The sequence below is a fragment of the Panthera tigris genome, chromosome B1, assembly GCF_018350195.1.
Source record: "Panthera tigris isolate Pti1 chromosome B1, P.tigris_Pti1_mat1.1, whole genome shotgun sequence".
Taxonomy (NCBI): Eukaryota; Metazoa; Chordata; class Mammalia; order Carnivora; family Felidae; genus Panthera; species Panthera tigris.
The window spans coordinates 168,644,143-168,668,673 of NC_056663.1; the positions used below are offsets into that span (position 1 = coordinate 168,644,143).

Here is a 24,531-nt window from a genome sequence, read left to right on the forward strand (position 1 = left end):
ATGCTAGATTTGTTCAGAATTCTCCTTATCATATCCACCAACCCTCTCAGTGGATTTGGCCTTGTGTTTCTCAAAGTTTGTTCTCTGTGAGCACCAGCCCCATAGAGATGCCCTAATCCCTAGCCCGGGCTCCATAGTGAATGAGTCTGGGGAACATACCACACGGCCCCCTTAGACATCTGTTCACATTAGCATTTTAAGGGCTCTAAGTATTCCTACAGGGCAAGCCTCGTTCAGCCCAGCACTTCCCAAACTTTTTGAGTACTGGACCATTTTTCCCTGTGGCACCCAGGAACACTGCAGCGTCCTGCCCTACCTTCAGGGTTGGGGAAGATCTTGCAAGATAAGTGAGGTACTGCTAGAATATGAAATGTTGATCACTGGAGTAACTAAGGATGTATTCAGAAAGGAGAAAGATGAAAATATATGACTCAAAGCTTATTTCTTAGTGTCACTAGGGAAACAGTGTTATTAGGCAAAAAATATTTTGTGCTTTAAAATTAATGCTCAAAGTGATTGCTTGTTTTTATACTGATTTGCTGCTAATAATGCTGCCAACATTAATGTTCATTAAGCTCAAGATGCTTAGTTTAATTGCATTCTACCTTCTGTTTGTTTTCAAGGACACTGTAATTTATGATCGACTGGCAGAGACTTCAAAATACAAAGAAATTACCCTAAAACATTTAGAGCAGTTTGCTACAGAAGGTGAGTATAATACAGCAATACAGCATGATTAAAATAAAAAGAAATCAAATACTTCTGGTGTCTTGCAAGATTGTTGTTTCTTGACTTAGAAATTCCTAAAGTAAGAGAACAATTAATGTTGATAATTTAGATTATACTATATGCTGTTCCTATTATTTTTGCTTTGCTTTTCTGTATTAAAATTTTGAGAGACTTAGCCCCCAAGTTTTGGGGCTATAGGGCCTATAAATCTGTTCACTTTTTACAATGGGTACTATTCACATTATAAATATGTTGTATCTCTAGCAGTGTAGAAGGAAGACAAACAAACAAACAAACAAAACAACTGGCTATGCTAGTCTGAATAAGAAAGAGGAGAAAAATAAGCCTATATGGCTATAAGAATAGTTATTTGGTATAGTTTTAACTCAAGACTTCTTAGGCCCCTAGCACATGGCAGGCTCTGTGTGAGGCTTGGGATCTAAACATGTTAAGTCCTGTCTCTGTGTCCTCCTGAAACATATGATCTGTATAGCAGAGCAGTGCATAGTCTAGGGGAATGATCTAGATTAGATGGGAGGACTCGAGAGTCCTTAAACAGTAGGGTCTGTTACTACAAGAATTTGTAGAGCCTTATCTCTGAACTTAACAGAAGTAGTCAGAGCTGTATCTAAATCTCCCATCTAAGGTTTCACTCTTGTCTGCTTCAGCTACAACGGTCACCAAATGCAGCAAGCCTGACCTCTGATCAAATCCTTTTTCCTCTTAATCCAAAAGCTGCAAAAAGATAGGAATGTTTTAAAAAGCACAAGGTTTTGAAAAGCAAGGGCATAAAGAACCTTCTCCCAGCTCTCCAAAAATGCAAGAGCATGGAGACACTCCTGTTCATAGAGTTCAGATTCCTCAAGGCGCATCCTCAGCTGGGCTCGGCGGGTACAACCTAGCCAGCATCCTGCCCAGGTTCTTTTTCTGGAGGAGGGTTGAGGGAGCATCTCTCTCTTCTCTGGTTATGATACGAGGATAGTCCAGCTCCTAGACAAATTTAAGTTTTCTTGGTCTTCACCTCCACCCTATTCTTTCTGGCCCTGGGCTGAACATCGCTTTTACTCCATGGCTACCCCAGAGTAAGTCTTCAGCCAAAATTCCAGAAGAGAAAAACATGTCCTAATATGGCCCCAAAGATTTAGCTTCTACTCTCCGTGAGCTGGCAATGGACAACCCTACTCCTTTCTTGGAAGATAGAGTCCTCTGGGCACTTTATGTTCTCTGCTTCTTATTTCTGACATGTTCCCTGGTCATATTTTATTTGGCTTGAGGTCACTAGCACCTCGTTATTCTATGAGTTAATGACTTTGAGTGAGGGTGTTGTCTTCTCAGGAACCCAATTAACTGCATTTGTCCTGGCTGACAAATGCTTTTGCTTCTTCCTTGTTCCAAGCCACCGTTTTTTGTTTTTTGTTTTTTGTTTGGCTGAAGGTGGTTTCCAAGTGAGTTATGAAATTGATAGACACTGATCACGAGGAATAGGTCATCTCAAACATCAGATTTGATTGTTTTCCTAGGGTGTTTCTGATGAGTACTTTTGTTTTGTCACTATCCCTCAGGTCTTTTAGACTCTTTATACTACACTTTTACGGTGATAAAGAACAATAATAAATACAAGCATATATCCCTGTATGAGGCACATGGCTTTCCTAGGAGACCCCATTGGGGTCCCTCTTTTTCCTCATAAGCATCTATGAAGCATCTACAAGCCAGCCATTGTGCCCAGTACTAGAGTTAGAGATATGAAGAACTCAGGGCCCCTTCCCTCCAGGATCTGGACACTAATACAGGAAATCCACAAGAAAAACAGTATGAAACATTGTCATTTACACCATAGGTGTGTTTGGGGATTTCTGCCTGTGGGGTCTGAGTGAGAGGAGAATGCTTCCGAGAGATGACGTTACGAACTGAGTCTTAAGGCAGATGCAAGGCAGACAGTAGAGGGAGTTGGAGGGGGTGAAAGGGGAGAAAAGTGACCAGCATGTGCAGAGACCCTGGTGTATAGGAGGTAAATGGCAGAGAAGGAGGTTGAAGACAATTGGAACAGGGTAAGTGAGCCAGATTTGGGGGTTTGGACTTTATCCCGGGGAATAATTGAAAGATCTCAAAAAAGGAATAATCTGATAAGATTTGGATGTTGGAAAAGTCACTTTGGGAAAGGCACAAAGGATGTATCGAAAGAGCTAGGGATCAGAAGCAGGGTGCCGGTTCAAGGTGAGGGGAGCACGAATACCCATTTTACACTAAAGTGGTGTCACAACTGAATCAGACTTCAACATATTGTTTGAATTGAGCCAGTCTTTTCAAAATAAGACTTATTTATATAAAAATGGAAGGGTCTTCTGAATAAAATCTTATTTGGTGTTGGGGGGATGTATGCTACCTTTTTTCAGGATTACGAACTTTATGTTTTGCTGTGGCTGAGATCTCAGAGAGCAACTTTCAGGAGTGGCGAGCCGTCTATCAGCGTGCATCCACATCCGTGCAGAACAGACTGCTCAAACTCGAAGAGAGTTATGAGTTAATTGAAAAGGTATGTGAAAGACCATTTTGCTCATACAGAAAATTTGGTTTCCAGGAAATTTCAGTCTTTTCAGGAGCCAATAAATAAAGATCAGAACATTTTGACACACCATTCACTGTTGAATCTCCTCGGGTCGAAGCATCAACAGATATTAATTACGGTTAAAACTTTTGCCGAAAAGTCTCTGGAATTACTTTGTGTAGACCTTCTTTTTTTTATATAATTTTGGATTGGAGTTAGGCTAGTTTAGCTGTCTTCTTGCCAATGTACACTATTGCTTCCGCATCGTTGAAGATAAGCATGCCCTCCTCCACACACACGTGCACACAAGTTACATACACTACGTGTGTGTGTATATATATGTATATGTGTGTGTAGATATATGTATACATACATATATATGTATATGTGGAAATACGTTTGGAAATAACTTTTCTCCTGCCTCATTTTGTATACAGCCTGAATATGTATATATGTATATAAATGAAGATTTATAATATGTAATACAAAATAATGTAAAAACACAGCTTGTGTGACTCTATACCTAATAATGAAGAAGACATAAGTGAACAATTCAGTGCTTATACCTGGCTATTCATTGTGTATATGCACACACACACACACACACACAGACACAGACACAGACACGTATGCATACATATACAGACATCCCTCATTTGTGTCACAACCAAAAATACTCTTATCTTACAGATAAGGAAACCAAGGCTATTCAGCCAAAAAGTGATGTATACACTATGATCGCTGCCTTATAAGTAGCAAGAAATCTCACCTCCTTAATTAAGAATGGCAAACATATTTGTGTAGTACTTACTGTGTGCCAAATGCCTTTGTAGCCCTTGAATCTATTAACTGGTCCTCACAACATCCCTTGGAAGCAGGTAATGTTAATGACTCCAGTTTCACAGATGAAGAAATCAAGGAAACAGAGAGGTTAAGTGATTTGGTTGAGATTACACAGTTCATAAGAGGGTGAGCCAGAATCCTCATTCTGGCTCCAAAGTCCATGCTCTTAGCCACTCAGGTATCTTCATTCTAACCTTTCACTTTCCATCAAATAACTTCTTTACTGCATAATTCCTTGACTGTATTCATGTTTGTACTACATAGAATCTGGTTTGTCTGTTAGCTTCAGCTTACTGGATCTTGCCTGCAGGTTAGTAAAAGTTGTCATTTTTTTACTCCTTCCACTTTTTCAAACAGTTTGCTCTCTGGCACTTCCTGTCTGAAAGGTGGTTAGCCCCACTGATGCCTCCTTCCCCTTTCTGCTCCCATATGCTGCCTCTGTGTATAATACTGGGGAATGTCGTGCCCCAGCTGCAGGTGGTTTTCTCTGTTGTATACAGTGGTCATTTGTGACTCGAGATACTGTTCTCCTGTCTCCTCAGTGGACTGTGATCACTTTAAAAGCTAGCTTGTTTCTCATACATTCCTTGCATTTGAACTTCTTTTTGTATCTTGCTTATTTCTCAGAAGACTTGTGATGGCATATATGCTACCTTCCAACTTAATACCCATCCACCCCCCAGTTTTAGAAGCACACACACAGCTTGTTATCAGTTAACTTGTTGAATCGGTCTCTCTCCCTCTCTTTTTTTCCCTAACATATTTATATATGGTTATGTCTTTGGGGCATAATGTGGTAAAATAAAATACTTTATTATTTACAATGCCGTGACCATAATCTCTTTCAATCTCTCCAGCCAAAGTTACATGTTTCCTAAAGTACTAATGGTTTAGGTTTTTAATCTGTTGTTTTTTTCTTATTGTTTTGAGGACTAAGAACAAAAAAACTAACGTTTGGAAATACGTTTGGAAATAACTTTTCTCCTGCCTCCTTTTGTACACAGCCTGAATATAATGTAGCCTTTACCTCCATGGTAATGTGATAGAATTAATATATAAGAAGTTACAATAAAATATTTGCAAATGGATTCTAACCATTAAATGTTGTTTCTGCATAAAGCATACTGTAGAAAATTCTGGAGTTGAATGTTTAACGTGCCTAATAACAGTTTTACTCTGAACTCCCTAGAGTTTATAGATTAGGTTTTATAGGTTTAACAGTTGTTGCAGTTGGGTGCGTGCGTGCGTGCATGCGTGTGTGTGTGTGTGTGTGTGTGTGTGTGTGTGTGTGTGTGTAGTAAGTGTAATATCTGGTATTAAAAGCCTTGGGACTTCCATCTTTTAAATGAAATAGAAGTTCAACCTTTCTCCAGCAGATGGTGATCGTGAGTCACACGGAAAAATTTAACTTGTCTGGGAAATGCATTCATTACATGTATATGTATATTTTTAGCTTACACATACAGATGCCTCCCTCTGACTGCCTCTTTCCTAAAATGAATGAAAAGGAGATTGATAGCTAATTCCTTTTTACTTTCTGATAAGCCATGGTCTCTAAGTTTTATTGAAAAATCTAAGAACCAGAAAGGTGAAAGGATTGGTTCCCTTGCTCAGCCAGTTTCCAAATAAGGGCTGGATTTCTGTGTCCATCCCTATCCCTAAAACCATAATTCCACTCAGGTATTTATTTCATTAATTTTAATTAGACTGCTAATAGGTGTTATGTATTGGGGAAGCACAGGCAAATAAGGAACACTCCCTCGGTGGAGGACCTGAGCATCATGGTCTGAACAAATTCCTTAAGTGGGGAATTCGGAAGGAACCCGAAATGGTGACACACAAGCTTGGTCCAATGGTAGTTCCAGAGACATAACTTTTAAAATGAACTCCAGGGGCTCCTGGGCAGCTCAGTCAATTAAGCATCCGATTTAGGTTCGGGTCATGATCTCCTGGATCATGGGTTCGAGCCCCGTGTCAGGCTGTGTGCTGGCAGCTCAGAGCCTAGAAACTGCTTTGGATTCTGTGTCTCCCTCCCTCTCTCTGCCCTTCCCTTGCTTGTGCTCTGTCTCTGCCTCTCTCAAAAATAAACATTTAAATTTTTTTTTTAAATAATAAAAAATAAAATGAACCCCAAAAGATTATTTTACCAGTTAAAAGAGGTCAGAGATTTTTTTAGGGAAAAAGAACAGGCACAATAATACTGAAGAGTCTCTGTAACGAAGAGTTATTTTTCTGAAAATACTTTTCCCATCCCTGATCATTTGAAGACTCTAGGATTTTTAATGTATCTAGAGTCAGGGCGATATCACTGCTTTCTTGGTCTGAGCTTGCATTCTGGGTTAAAATCACTGGGGTGAGTGTTCAGTAGGAATTGTGGGTGATTGTCATTAAAACCACCCTACTGAGGCAAGTTTCAACATGGCAGAGCATGGGTCCTGCGGGTGCATTGCCCTGGCTTTACATTTAGCTGTCATAATGTTAAGGGTCAACCGTTTTTGGCTTCTTCTTTGGCTACTTTAGTTAGTTAGTTAGTTAGTTAGTTAGTTAGTTAGTTAGTTAGTTTAATTTTTATTTTTGTATCTGTTTTTATTTTTAGAGACTGCATGAGCAGGGGAAAGGGGCAGAGAGATAGATGAAGACAGAGAATTCTAAGCAGGCTCCATATTCAGCACAGAGCCCAAAGGGGCTTGATCCCATGACCCTGGAATCATTATCTGAGCCCACATCAAGAGTCAGATGCTCAACCGACTGAGGCACCCTAGCGTTCTTTGGCTACTTTAAATGAGACGTGTGGATTAAGTAGTCTCTTTTTATGTGATTGCAATCTGTTTTTTTGGGTGGACCATAATATTAGACTTAGCATGTAGATAGTGAATTTTAAATCTTTCTTCTAACAGCAAAACCCATTTAGCAAACAAAGTATTGCCTGAATCATAATATGTATAAGAGATACAAGCAGAGTTGCTCTGATTAAGGGTGGAGGGGTGGAGAGGAACCCCAAATTGGCTCTCCCCTCAGCCTCAGCACCTTGCCCTCATCATGGTCAGTGAGAAGCTTTTCATGATTCTGGGCTTCACTGAGCACCTTTTGAAACCATATAATATTCCATCTGTGTGTGAAATTTTTAGAAAATGTTCTTCTCAAAATACTATAGATTTTCAATGCTTTTCAGTTTTGTTAGGAAGAAAGAGGGCACGCACATGAGCGGGGGAGAGGGGCAGAGGGAGAAGGAGAGAGAATCTTAAGCAGGTTCCATGCCCAGTGTGGAGCCAGAGTCAGGGCTCAATTCCATGACCCTGGGATCATGACTGAGCTGAAATCAAGAGTCGAATGCTTAACCAACTGAGCCACCCAGGTGCCCCTCAATGCTTTTCACTTTTCAATGAAAAACCAGATCGTCACTGTGGTCCCTGCACAAGAGGTTTCTGAACATATTTGAATTAATGATGCAAAATGCCATTGACATGTTAATGGTAGTATTACATTAAAGACATTCAAAATTTGAAAGATTCGTAGAGCTTTTCCTGAAAATGAGAATATTTTTAATATGTTACAAAATAAGTGAAAATTTTATAAATAAGGTTGTACTTTTAAACCCTACTCACTATCTTATCCCTCCAGTGTTTGTTCAAAGAAGTAACTCAGTTTTTGAAATTTAGTTAAAACCTTATTCCTTTGGGTGCAGTAACTCCTAGCATAAGCTGAAAAAATATCCAAATAGACCAAAAACATCCAAGAAGATAATGACTTTGGTCCCTTGGCACAGTGCTTTGTTACTTTTCTTTCCCAGCAATCTGAGCACTAGAAAGCACTCCCTTCATCCTCCAGGGCACTATAGGAAAGAAGAATGTATAAGAGATTTGAAAAAGTCCTCTGGATACCATTATCCCTACTGACTGTCGTTAGAGGAGAAGTTTTAGGACTTTTACATCCATCTGTAAATATCAGCATCATCTCTGCTCATGGTTTGGACTCCAACCCTTGTATTCAGATGGTAAACTTTTCAGGATTAAAAAAAAAAAAAAAAGAACTTCTAATGCTATGGGTTGTTTCAAGATGTTCCTGAAACATCTTTTTTCTGTTACCAATGGAGGCCAAGACGCAGCATTGATTCCTAGGAAGACAAAATCGTACAGGAACAAGAAGGGTCACATGGTTAAAATGCAAAAGGGATTATTAGAATCATATTAGATACTTGAGGTGTCCTGACCTGGTTTAGGAAGGGGAATTGTAGCACCAATTTGGATTTTATGGACGGTAACAACTCTGCATGTCTTTACCACCACTTCTGAGAACCTCGTTTCCCCCTTCTTCAGACAGTATACCTGACTTGCTTTATGTACTTTAACCTTGCTCTTTTGAAAAACAATTCATGTATTTGGACTTGTAATTTTAGATTATGAAACCACCTATACTACGCTGGTCTGCATTTTTAAAAATCTGATTTTTAGAATAACATTTAGAACTCATTTGTATGTATTTGGTCAGGAGAAATTACAGATAAGTAACAGAATAATTACGGAGCTTTATGCTTCATTAGTAGTGGTTTCCCTGAAATTTCTCACCTTGTTCTTTGATCTGTCACTTTACATTTATTCTAACGTCCTTCTAAAACAATTTTTTTTTTTTTTTTTTTTGCCTCATCTTCATACTCTGCTGCTGGGTTCCCTTGAAAATTTATAGTACAGAGGGCTCTGATCTTATCAGGGAAGATTTTCTAATTAAACCATTGGCTGAAATAGGAAGGTGTCCCTTCGTGGTAAATATAGATTTCTGAAAATGTTTTATATTTATTTGCTTCAATAGAGAAATGCAATTATATCTTTAGCATTACACAGATTACCTACTGATCGCATCTAGTGTTTATGAAAGCAAATTATTTATCTTGAGCAGTAACCGAAAACAGAGTGAGATATAATAGTGGGCAGTGATTGAAGCAGTATTTCCCTGGTGATCAAATTGGTGTTTTCTTTTTTCTTCCTGTTATGAGGCATAGATTGTGAAATATGTTTTTAAAAAATAGCAACTTAGCTGATGCAGTTTTGTTTAATAGATTATGGTTCAGAGAAGATCATTTCAGAGCTTGAGAGTAATCAAGGTAGGGGTGCCTGGGTGGCTCAGTCGGTTAAGTGACCGACTTCGGCTCAGGTCATGATCTCACAGTTCATGGGTTTGAGCCCTGCGTTGGGCTCTGTGCTGACAACTCAGAGCCTGGAGCCTGCTTCGGATTCTGTGTCTCCATCTCTCTCTGCCCCTCCCCCATTCATGCTGTGTTTCTCTCTGTCTCTCAAAACTGAATAAACACTAAAAAAAATTTTTTTTAAAAAAGAGTAATCAGAACCCTGCAACTTTGACAATCTAGCTCTCCTTTGAATCAGAGAGCAATGTTTTACACACAATTTGTGATTTCTGTAACCTGTACCCTCCACTAGATTGAAGCCTCATGAGAGCAAGGACTGTTTTTCTCGTATTCGTCACTGTGTTTCCAGTTTCTGCCTGTCTGGCCCATGTTGACTACTGAATAAATATTTGATGAATAAATAAACGATTCAGTTAAATAATTTATTCAGAAGCTAAATTTATTTAGTAGGTGCTTGCCTAATGAAAGCCTGGCCCCTATTGCTAATGTATGTAGTCCATGTTTTCTTCACATGGAGGATGTTCGTGTCACATGTGTTGTCACTAAGGATTAATTTAAGGATATGTCGGGGGGAAAAAAGAGCTAATAATTCTAAAGAATGCATTCTGTAGAAATGTGGTCACAGCCATTTTGAAAACTTCCTAAATTATTTAACCTATGAACGTGACAAGCACACGGTTGAGAATATTCATCAGCAGACGCCTGGACACATGGCGGGCTGAGTTCTGGGATCTGGGGCACAGCAAGGGAAAAGGACCAAGAAAAATCCCTGTCTTTGGTTTCAGTGGGCGGAGACAGGCAGTGCACTTGTAAACTGAAAAATGAAGTTCCAGACAGGGCTTAGTGCCCCGAGCACTGAGATGAGTCCCCAAGGTCGGACCGTGAGGTGGAGTGACCTTTTTTACATTATCTCCTTAACTTCCCCCTCAAACGTGGCTGACATTTTTGGGACTTCATGAAGACTTCTTTGATGTGGTGTGATAAATAGATCAACCATGACACACAGTGTGACTAAACACAACAGTTTAGCACCCTTCGCAACACGTGGCAACGAGTGCTTTAGAGGATTCCTAGAAAAATATAAAACTTAATGGAAAACAGGACTTTTCTTGAGCATTTATGACTGCCAAGTTCACAGTAACTTCTGTATTAGAATGTAATGCTTTTTCAGATAAAACTACCACTTCTATTCTTAGAGGCTGCAAATATCCCTTTCATTTGTACTAAAAAATGAAATGTACTAGATGAAAATTTACATGATGTACTGGTGATTTCATGGTTTAAAATTCCAGTAGTTTCCTGTTTTACTGTTTGCTTAAGAATATTTGCAGCCTGGGGCGCCTGGGTGGCGCAGTCGGTTAAGCGTCCGACTTCAGCCAGGTCACGATCTCGCGGTCCGTGAGTTCGAGCCCCGCGTCAGGCTCTGGGCTGATGGCTCAGAGCCTGGAGCCTGTTTCCGATTCTGTGTCTCCCTCTCTCTCTGCCCCTCCCCCATTCATGCTCTGTCTCTCTCTGTCCCAAAAATAAAAAAAATAAAAAAATAAAAAAAACGTTGAAAAAAAAAAAAAGAATATTTGCAGCCTGTCAGCTCATCCACTAAGACCTGACACTTTTTGAGCATTTACTAAGTTCCAGGTCCTCTGCTCTTTACCCTAATTACTTAGTTAAAGGGCCTATAAAAGTGGAGTACACGAAATGATCCGTTGGGGTGAGAGAATGTTACAACTTCTGTTACTAGTTATATTTGATCTCAACTTTTTTATAATTTCTCTTTACTCTGCAAAGTACAGAATTTATTGATATTAACAGAGTTTGTTATACAAAAATAGAACAATGTCCTAGGTAAGCACTCAACATTTTTTCCTAATATACTACTCAAAAAAAAAAAAGTTTTGAGATCATTTCTCAGAAAGATCCTATTCAGTCTGTGTTAATTGGCCTTACCTTGCTGATTTAGAAATTCTTAGGAAAGTTACTTGCTGAGGGATACATATCCAGTGGTTGGCAGAGCAGGGATTCAAATCCCAGTTTGGTCTTAATTCCAAATCCCATGTTAATAAACCATATGTTATTCTGTGGGTGTGGCTTAGAAGAAAGCAAGAATGTATGTAAAATATGGTAAACTTGAAAAATAAAACGTAACCAAGTGTGTAGCTGCCTAATCACCAGATCAGCACTTGAGAGGCATGGCATTGTTAGGACATGTCCCCGTAGTAAACGAGATAGCCTCTGTGCATCGTTTTCCTTAAAAATGAAGGTAGAAATTTGTGTTTCATGATTTTCCCTCAACTCATCTTGGGAATCGTATTTAAAGTACTTAAGGTTTTCTTAGTACTCTTTCTCTGTTTACATGCTTCTCCTTTTTGGCCTGATCTCTTACGACGAGCCTTTTGCGGTAGGCTTTCCACACTGCGTATTGCTGCCTTCTCGCCCAGAGAAGATGGCTGTTGTTTTTGCAGGCTACACCCAATCGCCTCTCAAATCCTGATTCCTTTCAGCTGGGTGTGTGAATTCTGACCTTATTTGGCAAGCCCTTGGCTGCATGAGAGCTCAAATATGATTTCCGTGGTTCACAAAGCACTAAGTTAAAATCTACTCCTTGGCCTTGGAAAAATTAACCGGTTGCACGATTTCTCCAGAAGCAGGCAAGTGAGCCATTCCAGTGGTTTAATGCTCTTTGTCCTAGCGTTCTGTAGCCCCACTTACACTGGAAGGAAAGATGAGATTCTCCTTTTTAAAATAAAACCCCATTGTTGTATGCTAAACGAGGTTGAGAAGAAAAACTACAAGAGTGAATGTTGACCAGTGGAATGCAGAACAGAGAGGACGCTGGCAACCTTTGTGAGCCAGCATTATAAAATGACTAAGAATCACATACCCACCAGCACATCCGTATTCCAGGATTGCCATATTTTCAAGCTGAAAAGAATGAGGACTGCCATAACCTCTTAACTGGTCTTAAGGCCTCTATTTTTCCTAATCCATCCCTAGTTGGCCACCAGTACACTTTCTGGAATGTAAATCTGATCCTGTTCCTCTTCTAAAACTCTTCTCCAAATAACCTTTGCCTTTGGAACCCTGCACATAACACCCAGACCCTTCCATTTCCATTCCCTACCAGCTTTTCCAGCCCCATCTTTTTCCTAACTTACTACTCAGAGTTTGAGACTACTGATCCAATTTCATCCTTAAAACAATCCTACTAAATTAGTAGTCTGTAAATCACTACCACACCTCGCTTCATGTATTATTTCCATATTGTCTGAATGGCAACGTCTCAAGTACAATATGCTTTTGCATACTTTCTGCCTTTGCGCATGTGATTTCTTCTGTTTAGAATTCCTTTGCCCATCCTTCCCCCACCCTGGCTCAGCCTTACTTCCTCATTTAAGGTCAAGTGTTAACTCATGTGGGATTGGGTTTTTGAGCCACCCAGACTAAAGAAGGTATCTCTTCCCCATGTGTCTCTTTTGTACCTGCAGAAAATGTTTTGTTTACTTTTAAGGTAGCATATAGCATATGTAATATGATCATTTGGGGAGAACACTTTGACGGTAGCCCTGTATTACAGTTAAGAGATATTTGTCTGCAGTTTGGGATTGCAAGAAGAGAGAATTGGGACCAGAGGATCTGAGGTCAGGCTAAGAAAGAATGGTCGGATTTGGACAAGGAAATATCCAGAGCAGTCAGTCAGGGTGGAACCCAGTGCAAAAATGGGCTGCTCACAGCATTCTGCACCAGGGGTGTGCAAACTCCAGCACAAGGGCCAAATGCACCCACTGCCTAGCTCTGTAAATCGAGTTTTATTGGAACCGAGCTACACCCACTTGGTTACACATGGTCTTTGGCTGTTTTCATGCCACGACAGAATTGAGCAGTTGCAGCAAGCCCCAAACCCTACAATATTTACCCTCTGTCCCTTCACAGAAAAATGTTGTCAAGCTTGCTCTAAAAAAGCAGTTGTTGTAGTGAGGTCCTCAAACCCAGAGCATGTTACCATTGCACATTCCCAGGCTTCACCTCAGACCTACTCGATGAGAAATCTGTGTGTAATAAGCCCTTCAGGTGACTCTGAAAACCACCACTCTAGATTCCTGGCCCCATGGCTAATTACTTGGGGCTTGATGATAGCCAGGCAGCCGGGGTCTAAGAGAAACAGATCCAGCAAAAGGAAAGGAGGTACAATGAGAAAACAAGATGAGGGGGAATCCAAAGAAGAATCTCTAAGGGTACATTCTAAAATAAAAATTTCCTGCAGAGGAAGGAACCCACTGCTGTATCCCACCCTCTTGCCCAGAAGTACCTGCCCGGAGTATGTCTGTGAAAGAATGAGGGCAGGTGTGTGGGTGTGCTTGGAGAGGAGCCAGTCCCAAAATGGGATTCCGGAGCCTTCCAGTGGAAACAAATAGGTACCCTTAGCAGGAGTGGCTCTGGACGGAGTCTGAAACCCATTCAGAGAAACAAAGTTATTACCAAAGACTGAAGAACAGATACAAATGTTTAAAAACCTAATGATTTGAATAAAATCCTAACTCCTTTAATCTCAGTTTTACTTCTCGTTCTCTACCTTTGGGTATTTATTGATTCCTGGGACTTTGTTCGCACCGACGTAGCTCAACTGTACCTCTGTTTGACCCTAATTTGCTCAACCTCCCCAAAGCTATTAACTGAATTAATAGATGTAAAGCACTTAGCAGTGTCTGGTACATTCTTTCTAGTAAGGAAATATTTCATTTTCCTGGTCACAATCTTATTTCATACTGAAATATAGGTTATTCTAGTATTTATCTATATTTACTCTAGTAGGAAAACTTTGCTTACCAGCATTCTGTCTTTGTCTTTAAAGAAGCTTCCGCCAAATAGTCCATGTTGTAATCTGAAGCCTAATTGTTTTTTGAGTTTGATTATTAAACTCTTTATCATTTAGGAACATTATCACAAACTTTTTAAAAATACAAAGAAATCTAAGTACTAACCAAACATTTGCTAATATGGTAATAAGTCATTCTGAGGTTCTGTTATTTGGCAAAATATACAATGAATGGGAAAAACATAATTTCTAAATCCATCATGATACATTTTACCATACAGGTTTTAAGTACTCTGCATGAAGGCTTTTATCTTGACTAGGGTTGAAATTTTACAATTATGTGCCTTTTTAAAATTCTGCCTACTTTATGAACATCTGAAAGAGAAAATAAGATTGTGGAGGGCTTTACTGGGTGAATAAATATTATTTCATGATTTTTCAGTGATAATTAAATCTACATTATGTCAAAGAGTCCTCAACCTGAAACCTTTATAACTTTTGGCATAGTGACATTTTGAAAGTAAAATTAGTGTTGCACTTTTTTTTTTTAATTCCATAAATGCCAGGGGAATTTTATCATGTTTCAACACTTGCTGAATATGTAATTCCCATAGTGCACATTAGTGGCCATCTGTGTAAGGTAATACAGGTTTGGGATGAAATTGATTACGGCTTAAACACTCCTGTGTTATGATCAGGAAAAGCACGCAAAGTTCACATCTTTTTTTCTAGTGGTCATTATGTAGCTAAAGATATTAATTTCCAGGGGCAAACAGCCTATCACTCAAGATCTTAATCTCACAATAAATGACACCAGGGCCAAAGGAAAGGAGGCTGTGGGGCCTTCCACTAAAATTAGTAAATGCTGTGCTCCAGGAGCTCTTAGGATAAAAGAAAAAGTAACAGGCTTGGGGACACAGTTTTTCTTTTGTAGGCTTCAGGGTAGACCCACTGCAATTTTGCTGCATATTCAGAACTGTTTCATTACCCTTTTGAGAAAATCCTGTTATTAGAGCCACCAACACACCCCAGGTTAGCCTGCTTGTAATTTTTCTCCGCATGCTCATTGCTGGCCCTGCCTCTTTAGTCCTTTATATTATTTTTGCCTGGTTTAAAGAATGTCTCCTTTTCATCTGTGCAAAATCAGATGCTTTCCTTCCTTCAAATATGGCTTCAATGTGATCTCACCCATGCAGTTATTTTGTTTTTATTAGATTCGTGCATGGTAATGTATGCCTGTAGACTTCTTGAGCTCATTTCTCCCCTTGGAGCTACAAGATACACAAATACACTTGTTTATGTATTTCTAATGAATGCGTTCACATCTTGACTCTCCCATTATCTAGTTACCTCAGGGTTTTGTGAGACATTACCAGAAAATATTTTTTTAGTTTAGAAAATTTTAAGAGCTTGTATTACTGAACTGTCCCCCATGATCGTTAAAAAAATCTTATCATGCTTTCTGTGGATTATTTGACATTTGAACACAGGTATATTCTGATCTTCCCTGGGATGTGGGCCAGGATGATTTAGCTGCAGATGCCCCGAAAGTAGCTGAAAGAATGGATAGAGTCATTGTCTAAACGTTGAAATATAGCCATTGTGATGTTGGCATAGTTGATGCTGACCTGTGCTTCCTTTGTGTTCTTGAACTTCTTGATGATAATTATTCATCAGGTTATGATAGATTTCAAATCTGCTTCCCATTAAAGATAATAAAATAATACTATCTCCTTAAAGAAGGGAATTTGCCTTCCTGTCTTACATATTATAAACTAAGAAGTCATGCGCCAAGAGTATCTAATAGCTATATAATGTATTTGGAACATATTGAAGAGAATGTAGTCTAGACTGCAACAGTACTGGATAATATCTAGATTTCGGAATCTTTCTTAACTTTTTTTTGTCATTCACTCAGCAAACACTGAATGCTGACTGCCAGTGTTCCAGAGATACAGTGTAAAGGTGAACAAGATGTGGTGCCTCCTCTCGAACAAAACTATGGGTCATACATTGAAACAATTAATCTGAATATGGTACATTAAAACGAGTAAAGACAGAGCAAAGTTCTGTCAGAGCACCGTAGAGGAGAAGACTTGTATTAGAAATACAGCTTCAAGGAAGCAGTTAACTTTTGAGACTGGCCTTGCAGGATGAGCTGGGTTTCCCCAGGCAAAGCAGTGGAGGATGTGTGTGCCTCTGTATACATACATGCACACAAAGACACATGCACATATACATACACACCTGTGCACATGCACGCCCAGCTATATTTAAGCATTGTGGCAAAGACTGTTGGCTGGCTAATTTAACACCCGTTCCCATCCTCCTCTGTCTTGTCATCCCACTATGGAGGCTGGAAAAGCTCAGTACTGATAGTGAAGCATGGCCATGGAAATATAAATAAACAAAAATGGCCATGTTTGGAAATCTGCTAGGGACTTTTGGAAACACTTTTGCTTTCAAGTAAGAGATGGATACAGTTGCCATTGCCCCCTTATTCTTGTCTTCAGTTGTAGCAGTGATAATTATAGCTGTGGCAGCCACCTTGAGACATTGAGAAAGTCTTGGAAAGTGACTTGAACTGTCAGTCTAATGCCTGTAACTGCCTATCCCAATACTACTTAGGGAAGGAAAACCAAATCTTCATTTAAGCCATTGTTAGTTAGACTTTTTCTATTATAGCCAGAAGCATTCCTAAGTAATATACCCATAAGCCCTCTCTCACTCACTCATGTTTGCTTACATATATTTTAACCTTATTTCCCATGCCTACCAAGACTTAGGACTAATTTTAAACTTACACTTTGGTAAATAGTAAGCAGAACTTCATGTTAGAAGAAAGAAGATGGAATGCTTTCTTTGTTATGACCAATTTAGACACTATCCTTAGCAGTTGATTTCCCTTATATCTATACTGTCCTTGTCTGGTGTTTTAAAATAAAAATGAAGGCAAGAAGGGAGAAACAGCTTGAAAAGAAAGATAAATGTTGACATAGAGGATCATCCTGGTGGTTAGGTTACAGGGAAAATCCAAGAATCAGTTGATTGTGGCTTAGTTTGCCAGTTTGCATTCCTATGTATTTAGGACCAAGAACCATCCCCTTTACCTCTGTACTGAGCCAGGTTTCCCTAACAACCGAAGAGTTGTTCTCATTTTTCCTCTATTTAGGAAGATGAGAGTAGAAACCATTCTTCTTTCTGAGTGATTAGAAGAGCTTTCTGCAGAACATATTATGTTCAGTCTTGTATGAAACATACCAACTAGTGAGCAAGCAATCTTTAACGGACTCTGGCCTTCCACAGCACAAATATGGAGTAATGTGATAATTACCCAACCTATTCTTTCTTACAGAGACTGATGCTGTCGCTTGGTTTATTTCTCTCTTCCTCAGCATTTCTAATTGTCTGCTATGTGTATGTTTTCTGACACTGCATCAAATTATAATTTAATTGCATAAGCATTTATTTTTTCATAAGCATTTATTCCTACTCTTTTTCAAACAGGTCGTGAACACTGCTTCTTTGCTGTGTTGATCTTCCATAGTTTTTGTTGTTGTTTTTTTGTAGCTGCCTGCTGGTCTTTAACTCCCTTTTGATTTCTCCCTTGTGTGTGGCTTTTTGTTTCATTTTTTGTTTTTGTAAGAATCAGTTGCCTACCTTAGGAGTAAGGAATATAGGTATCTTCAGTTTCATGTCAAAGTACTGGATGAAAGTCAGGGATCCTTAAGAGAAAACTCAGTGGGATACTTGCAATTTATATCAAAGTCTACATATTACCATTATTCTCTGAAAAACATATACATACTTTAGTTCTTAAAGAATCTAAATGGGTTTTCTTCTTAAAATTTTTGCCACTCATTTTCCCTAGAATCTTCAGCTACTTGGAGCTACAGCCATTGAGGATAAATTACAAGATCAAGTGCCTGAAACCATAGAAACTCTCATGAAAGCAGACATCAAGATCTGGATCCTTACAGGGGACAAACAAGAAACTGCCATTAACATTGGTAATTAACCTAATTCAACCTTTAAATCGTGATGCTTTTTAACAGTTTGACGTATTTTAGAAGATAAATTTGAGATATTTCAAGATTTGAAAGATTTGGTTTTGTAAGATTTCCATATTTATAATATTGTTGGGCTTATCTGTTCATTTATGGTCCCAATGTCCCTTTAAATTTGCAGTGGTGCAAACCTCAGCTCTTGCAATCACAAAGTAACCCTCTCTCACCTTTCTATCTCTGCCTCCCCCCACCTTCCATCCATAATTGACACATGTAGATAACATGTCCGCAGTTGTCTGTGAAAGTCTGGAGATAGGGACTGTGGCAGACTCGTGTATCGGCACTTGTTTATGTGACCAAAGGTTATTTCTGAGATGGGAGGTAATGTTGCCAGCTTTCATTCATCCTGCAATCGTGTCATTTTTCACAAAGAGATTTTATTAGTCAGCTCATGTCGCCATAACAAAATACCACAGATTGGGTGGGTTAAACAACAGGAATTTATTTCCTCGCCGTTCTGGAAGCTGGAAAGTCCAAGATTGTCCACAGGTTTGGTTTCTCCCGAAGCATCTCTTCCTGGCTTGCAGATGGCCCCCTCCCTACTGTGTCCTCAGCTGGCTCTCTTCTGCGGGTACACACTCCTGGTGTCTCTTTCTCGTCTTATAAGCACACAAGTCCTATTGGATCATGAACCTGCCCTTCTGACCTCGTTTAACTCAATCTTCTGGAAGACCCAGTCTCCAAACATTATGGGTTCAGGTTCCAACATGTAAAACTAAGGAGACACAACCCTGTGCATAACAGAGGTCTTCCTGAGAAGAAAGTTGGTATTTGGTTTAAGGCCCATATACCAGTAATATGCAAGGAAATGTCACTCTTTTTTTTTTTTTTCTTTTCTTCCAAATTCGGTAATAATAGTTTGCCTGAGCACTGTAATCCCTGACATAGATTCAACCTCTGGATATAAATCCTATGAATTACATCCAAAACTCTACCAAAGTGGAAGAAACCATTCAAAGGTATTGACAGCATGAAATCACATTCTTAGAAAGTCCGTATCAAGTATCGTTATTTAAGAAACATTTCGCTAGTACTCCTTTTAGAAATTTTAGTAATTGCAGCATTTTGTAAATATAAAACTACAACAGAGGGGCGCCTGGGTGACTCAGTCGGTTGAGTGTCTGACTTCAGCTCTGGTCACGATCTCGCGGTTTGTGGGTTCTAGCCCTGTGTCAGGCTCTATGCTGACAGCTCGGAGCCTGGAGTCTGCTTCGGATTCTGTGTCTCCGTCTCTCTCTGCCCCTCCCCCACTTGTGCTCTGTCTCTCTCTATCAAAAATAAAAAAGAAAATGTAAAAAAAAAAACAAAAAACTACAACAGATTTATAGCAAATTGCTGGACGTAGAGGACAATTAATTTTTAAAAGATGCTAGTATAAGTGTAAATCTGTAAGCCAAACAAATGGTTAATTTTGATTACAGAAAGTATCACTGGTGTTAGACACAAATGGAAAGATGGTGTACAAGAATACTTTAGAGTTGGGAGACCTGAAAAACAGAAATAGGCTGAACAAAAAGCATGATGACAGCTAGAGGAAGACTGTAGGGTGGCAAAGAGTGATATGTGAGGAAAATAAGTGCTGCTGAGAACACTTGAGTGACGGAGCCATCATGACAGTTCCTATGAAGAGTGTGGAGGTGGCGTTTGGTAACATTTAGCTTTTAGAGTCTTGGGCCATAATCTTTGGGGTCTTTTTCCTAGAATAAAGTAGGTGACATCCATTCATTTCATTCATACAGCAAATGTGCATTACACAGCAGGATTCAGTTTTAAATCAGGAGGTCAGGAAGAACTCACTGAGAGGATGACCTTTGAGAAATGACCTAAGAGAGGAAAGGGAGCTTGTCGTTGGATGATTAGGGAAAGCTATCTACTGTTCTAAAAAGAGCAGAAATGCAAAGCGGGGAGCAGGAGAGCAGGTCAGCCGCATGACAGGGCCTCCCAGATTGCTGTAAAGGCCTTGCACTTACTCTGAGTGAGATAGGAAGCCACTGGATGGTTCTGAGCAGAGGAAAGATGTGGACCGACTTTCCTGCAAGAACGGTCAGTCTGGCCACTAGGCTGGCTGAGAATGAGCTGGGAGGGAAGCAGGTGTGGAAGCAGGGAGACCAGTGAAGAGGCTGTTATATTAATCCAGGTGAGGCGTGGTGGTTACTTGGACCTGGATGGTAAAGTGAAAGTGGTGAGTAATGGCTGGAATATGTATATATTTTAAAGGTAGACTAATGATTAGGATGGACTAATCAGGATGGACTAATTGATTAGATGTGAGGTATGAGAGAAAGAACGGACTGGAGCATAATTCCAAGGCATCGTAGCTGTTGTGACTGAAGGATTGAATTGCCATTAACCAAAATAAGGAAGACCGAGGGGAAGCAGGTTTTCTGGGAGGAGATCAAGAATCCAGTTTTGAGATATGTTAAGTTTGAGATGCCTGTTTTACACCTAAGTGTCTGCTCTTACATAGGCACTGGGATATGAGAGTCTGGAGTTCAGGAAAGAGCTCTAGTAGGAGATATGAGTTCCAGAATGGTCACTGTTTTGATGGTATTTAAAACCATTGTATCTGGGCACCTGGGTGGCTCAGTCAGTTGAGTGTCTGACTCTTAATTTCGGCTCAGGTCATGATCTCACGGTTCATGAGTTCAAGCCCCACATTAGGCTCTGCACTGACAGTGCAGTGCAGAGCCTACTTGGAATTCATTCATTCTCTCTCTCTCTCCCTCTCTCTCTGTCTCTCTGTCTCTCCTCTGCTTGCGTGCTCTCTCTCTCTCTCAAAATAAAAAATAAACATTTAAAAAAATATATATATATATCGAAAGAGATCACAAAAGGAGTAAGGTAGATGATACTATTTTAAATGTGATGGTAATATTTTAAACACCAGCCAGCCGAGTTGCTTGTTTTTCTCCAGCCAAGTTCAGCTGTACACAAGTGGGTTCTGAGTAGGCAGTGTCAGTTTAACCAGCAGGTGATTTTGCCCTGCTGCAAGTACAGCAAAGCGAGGAAAGGCAGGACGGTAGAGGATATGACGGTAGTCCAAGGGCAGGGGGACAGTGGTGGGATCCACGGTCCACAAGATAGCCAGACAACCTTTAGCACCCTTCTCCAAAACAGCCATCTCCTCATGTTGGTCATCATGAAGGATGTTGCATGTAAGTGTGGTGCTTTTCAGGACATTGAAAGTCATTACCACGTTCTCTTTCCATACTTGTGTCTGAAGACAGCTTTAACTTACCAAATATTATTCTTGTAGCCCTCCTATAACAAGCAAGAGCATTTCTTTTTTAACTTCTGCAAACCTGGAAAACAACTATCACCGGTCCTAATAAAATAGATAAAGCTTTAGTTTTATCTAATGAAATAGATTAAAAGTAAATAAAATTTGATATTTTTACAGTATTATCACTTTAACATCTTCGCCACTGCTCTGTAGAGAAATGAATTATATCAATTAATCTACTCTATGTTTGGACATAGGACACTCCTGCAAACTTTTGAGGAAGAACATGGGAATGATTGTTATAAATGAAGGCTCTCTTGATGTAAGTAAAATTATCTTTTAAAAAAAATTCCTTTAATAACTTAACCATCTTGTTATATTTTATTTTATATTCAAATAGCTGTAAAAATATTTGATCTTCCTTAGGTTAAAAGAGATTTATTACTCTTGCTCTGCTGTAACATAATGCATATTGTTTTGAACCACATTGTTGTAAATAGATCCCAGCTTTATGTCCGTGACCGCTAAAAGAAGTTGCTAAATGATTTGCTTGATGGTGTGAGACAAAACTTTTCTGCTTTGCAGAAGCATTATGTCAGGAGGTTACTGAGTGACTGCAATTTGATCATGTCTACCTGGGAATTTTGTATGTTAAACATTTAATATCTTCTTTAGCTTCCAGTGTTAATGTGTATTTTGCTTCTCTTAAAAAAAATTATCTGTGAAACCTATTGGACAGCATGAAAATCACCATTCCTAAAAGGAAAGCCACGTTGTTTTTTTTAATGTCCTAACTTCTGGGCTGAAATATTAATTCCTTTTTTCATGGCTGTGATCACACAAAGTTATATTTGGGAAAGAGGGAAAGATTTGTGAGGTGTACCGTGTAAAATAGAAGTTAACCCAAAAAAAAATTTTTTTTAAATATGCAGGTCAAATGACCCGTTAAGAATTTTAAAGTAAAAAGGTGACTGTTTGTAACTTAAGGTGGAAGACAGAACAGGGGAGGTGACTATACAACTGCTTGAAATAGACATTGTGACGCAAAGGGCAGAGAAAACCTGATAATTAAGGACGTGGGTGAAGCCGAGAGGCCAGGTATGTAGAAAGGATGGTGAAGAGGCAGACATTTAGCAGAAGTCAGGTGGCAAACAGAAATTACAGGTCAGAAGTATTTGACTTCCGATTTTTAAATTGGAATGACGATCTCTTCATTATTTGTCCTCATGACAATCCTTGGGATCCTTTTCCCTTTCTTGTGAAACCTTTGAGAAACTTGTAGCCTAAGGAATAATACTTGATTTTGAAACCATGAAAGTTGGTCACATCTTTATTAATAAGCATATTGTGTGAACCACGCTTTAATCCTAAAAACACAACCAAAAAAAAAAACACCTAGCCTGTGGTTGGAAGAATGTCCTTTTTATTTATTCATTCAGCAGGCCTCTGCTAGGCTCCGAGGACACACCGCTGGGTAAGCACTCAGCGGACTCTGCCACTTAGGGCTCACAGTTGTCTCTGTTCCCCACCCGTCATATTATTAATTTTGGGTTTATTCAAGTTACAGTGTTATGAAAAACCAGAACTAAGATAGCCATACCCTTCAAAAGCTTACAGATAATAAGGGAAGTAAAATGCATATAAGTAACAGTACCAAACAGATGCACAGATAAGGTGGATGTATTGCTATGACACAATTGTGAGGCTTGGAAGTGTTTATAAAGTAAGCGACCGTGAGTTAGATGGAGATGAGTAGTTGAGTAATGGAGGAATCCTTGAAGCAGAAAGTTAATACATGTAAGTTCAAGGTACATTTGGGGGCATAAAAGAGGAACACTGAACTTAAAAGGTTGTAATTGTCTAAAGTATTTTGTTTGAATAAATGCAGATACATAAGGTAAAATCCAGGTTACAGAAAGGGACAAGTACAAGCGTTAAAAACTGAGTCTCCCATCCTTACCCCCACGCTACCCAGTTTATCTCCCTAGGAACAACCGCTGGTTCCAGTTTCCAAGTGTTCATCCCAAGATATTCTGCCGTGTCTGAGGGATATTTGTGTATATCTATGTGCACGTGCTTTGTTATTGAACACAAATTACAGCACACTATCCATGCTACTTTTTGCTTTTGTCACTTAATATTATCTTAGCAGTTGTTCTCCAATAACGTGTGTGAAGCTACCTAATTCTTTTTAAATGGTGACACAGTATTCATAAGGAAACTGCAAACTTCATCAGCTCTTTAGGAGAGGTATGATGTGTCGAAGCAACCGACCATAGACAAGTGTGGAAGGCTGGAGAGTCATGGGGTGCAGGCAGCAGGCCAGGATAAGAGTTAGGTAATAGGGGATGGGGGTGCCATTGCCATCCATGTTATGGGAGAGAAATTCAGGGAGACTTCTCCCATGTGGTCCCTGGAGAAAGAGGAAGCCATCAAGAGTGGCTCCAGAACTGGGCCATGGTTGTTCACAACATTACAAGAGCCTCCACGGAAGCATTTTCCTAGTCCCTGTAGACGTGTAGGCCTTTGTCAGCAACATGGGTTACAGGTAGTAGATGGTTTTTCTGACACTTGAAAGAAGTCAGAGGTGAGACCTCTGACATGAAAGCAAAAGCATGTCAAGCCATGCTTGACCTGTCACATGATCCTTTTTGTTTGGTTGTAAGCTTTCATCTTATGTAGCTTACGACAGCAACGCTTCTTGTTTTCATCTCTTTCATAATTTTTCTCCAACTGGGATGAGCACGTTCTTTTTGTGTTGCGGGTATCGAGTGATAAAACTAGTAATCTCAAGAATAAAAAAGTAAAGGGAAATACCGAAGATAGTCAGCGTGCTGCATCATGTATTGTTAAGCCAGTGGCATTTACTTGCATTTTGGAGTTTTCAGAGTGGTAACTCCTAAGACATAACTGCCTCAAGGGGTACCTGCACTCCCTATTTCTACGGGACCAAACATAGCTAGGACTCTCAAGGGAATACTCAATTTCAGGAAAGCAGGTCCGTGTCTATGTATTTTGGTTTGCCGGCCTCTCTCAATGCCCAGCAGACTGCCTACCCCATAAGTACTCCATAAACACTTGAGAATTAAGTCACAGAGTAATTTTCAATTAAGGGTTTCCCTTTAAAAAATATATATTGTGTATCAGTTTTAAATTTGGCAGTACTCGATC

General features: G+C 39.5%; 1 protein-coding gene across 4 annotated transcripts in view; it reads left to right on the forward strand.

Annotated features, from left to right (window-relative positions):
• Positions 1-24,531, forward strand: part of ATP8A1 (ATPase phospholipid transporting 8A1) — a 232,815-nt gene that overhangs the window by 117,015 nt on the left and 91,269 nt on the right. For all 4 annotated transcript variants that reach the window (XM_042984609.1, XM_042984610.1, XM_042984611.1 and 1 more), the window contains 4 exons: positions 624-708; positions 3,126-3,265; positions 17,942-18,080; positions 21,618-21,682. In XM_042984609.1, coding sequence (XP_042840543.1) covers positions 624-708; positions 3,126-3,265; positions 17,942-18,080; positions 21,618-21,682 — 429 coding nt within the window. The remainder of the gene's footprint in view (positions 1-623; positions 709-3,125; positions 3,266-17,941; positions 18,081-21,617; positions 21,683-24,531) is intronic.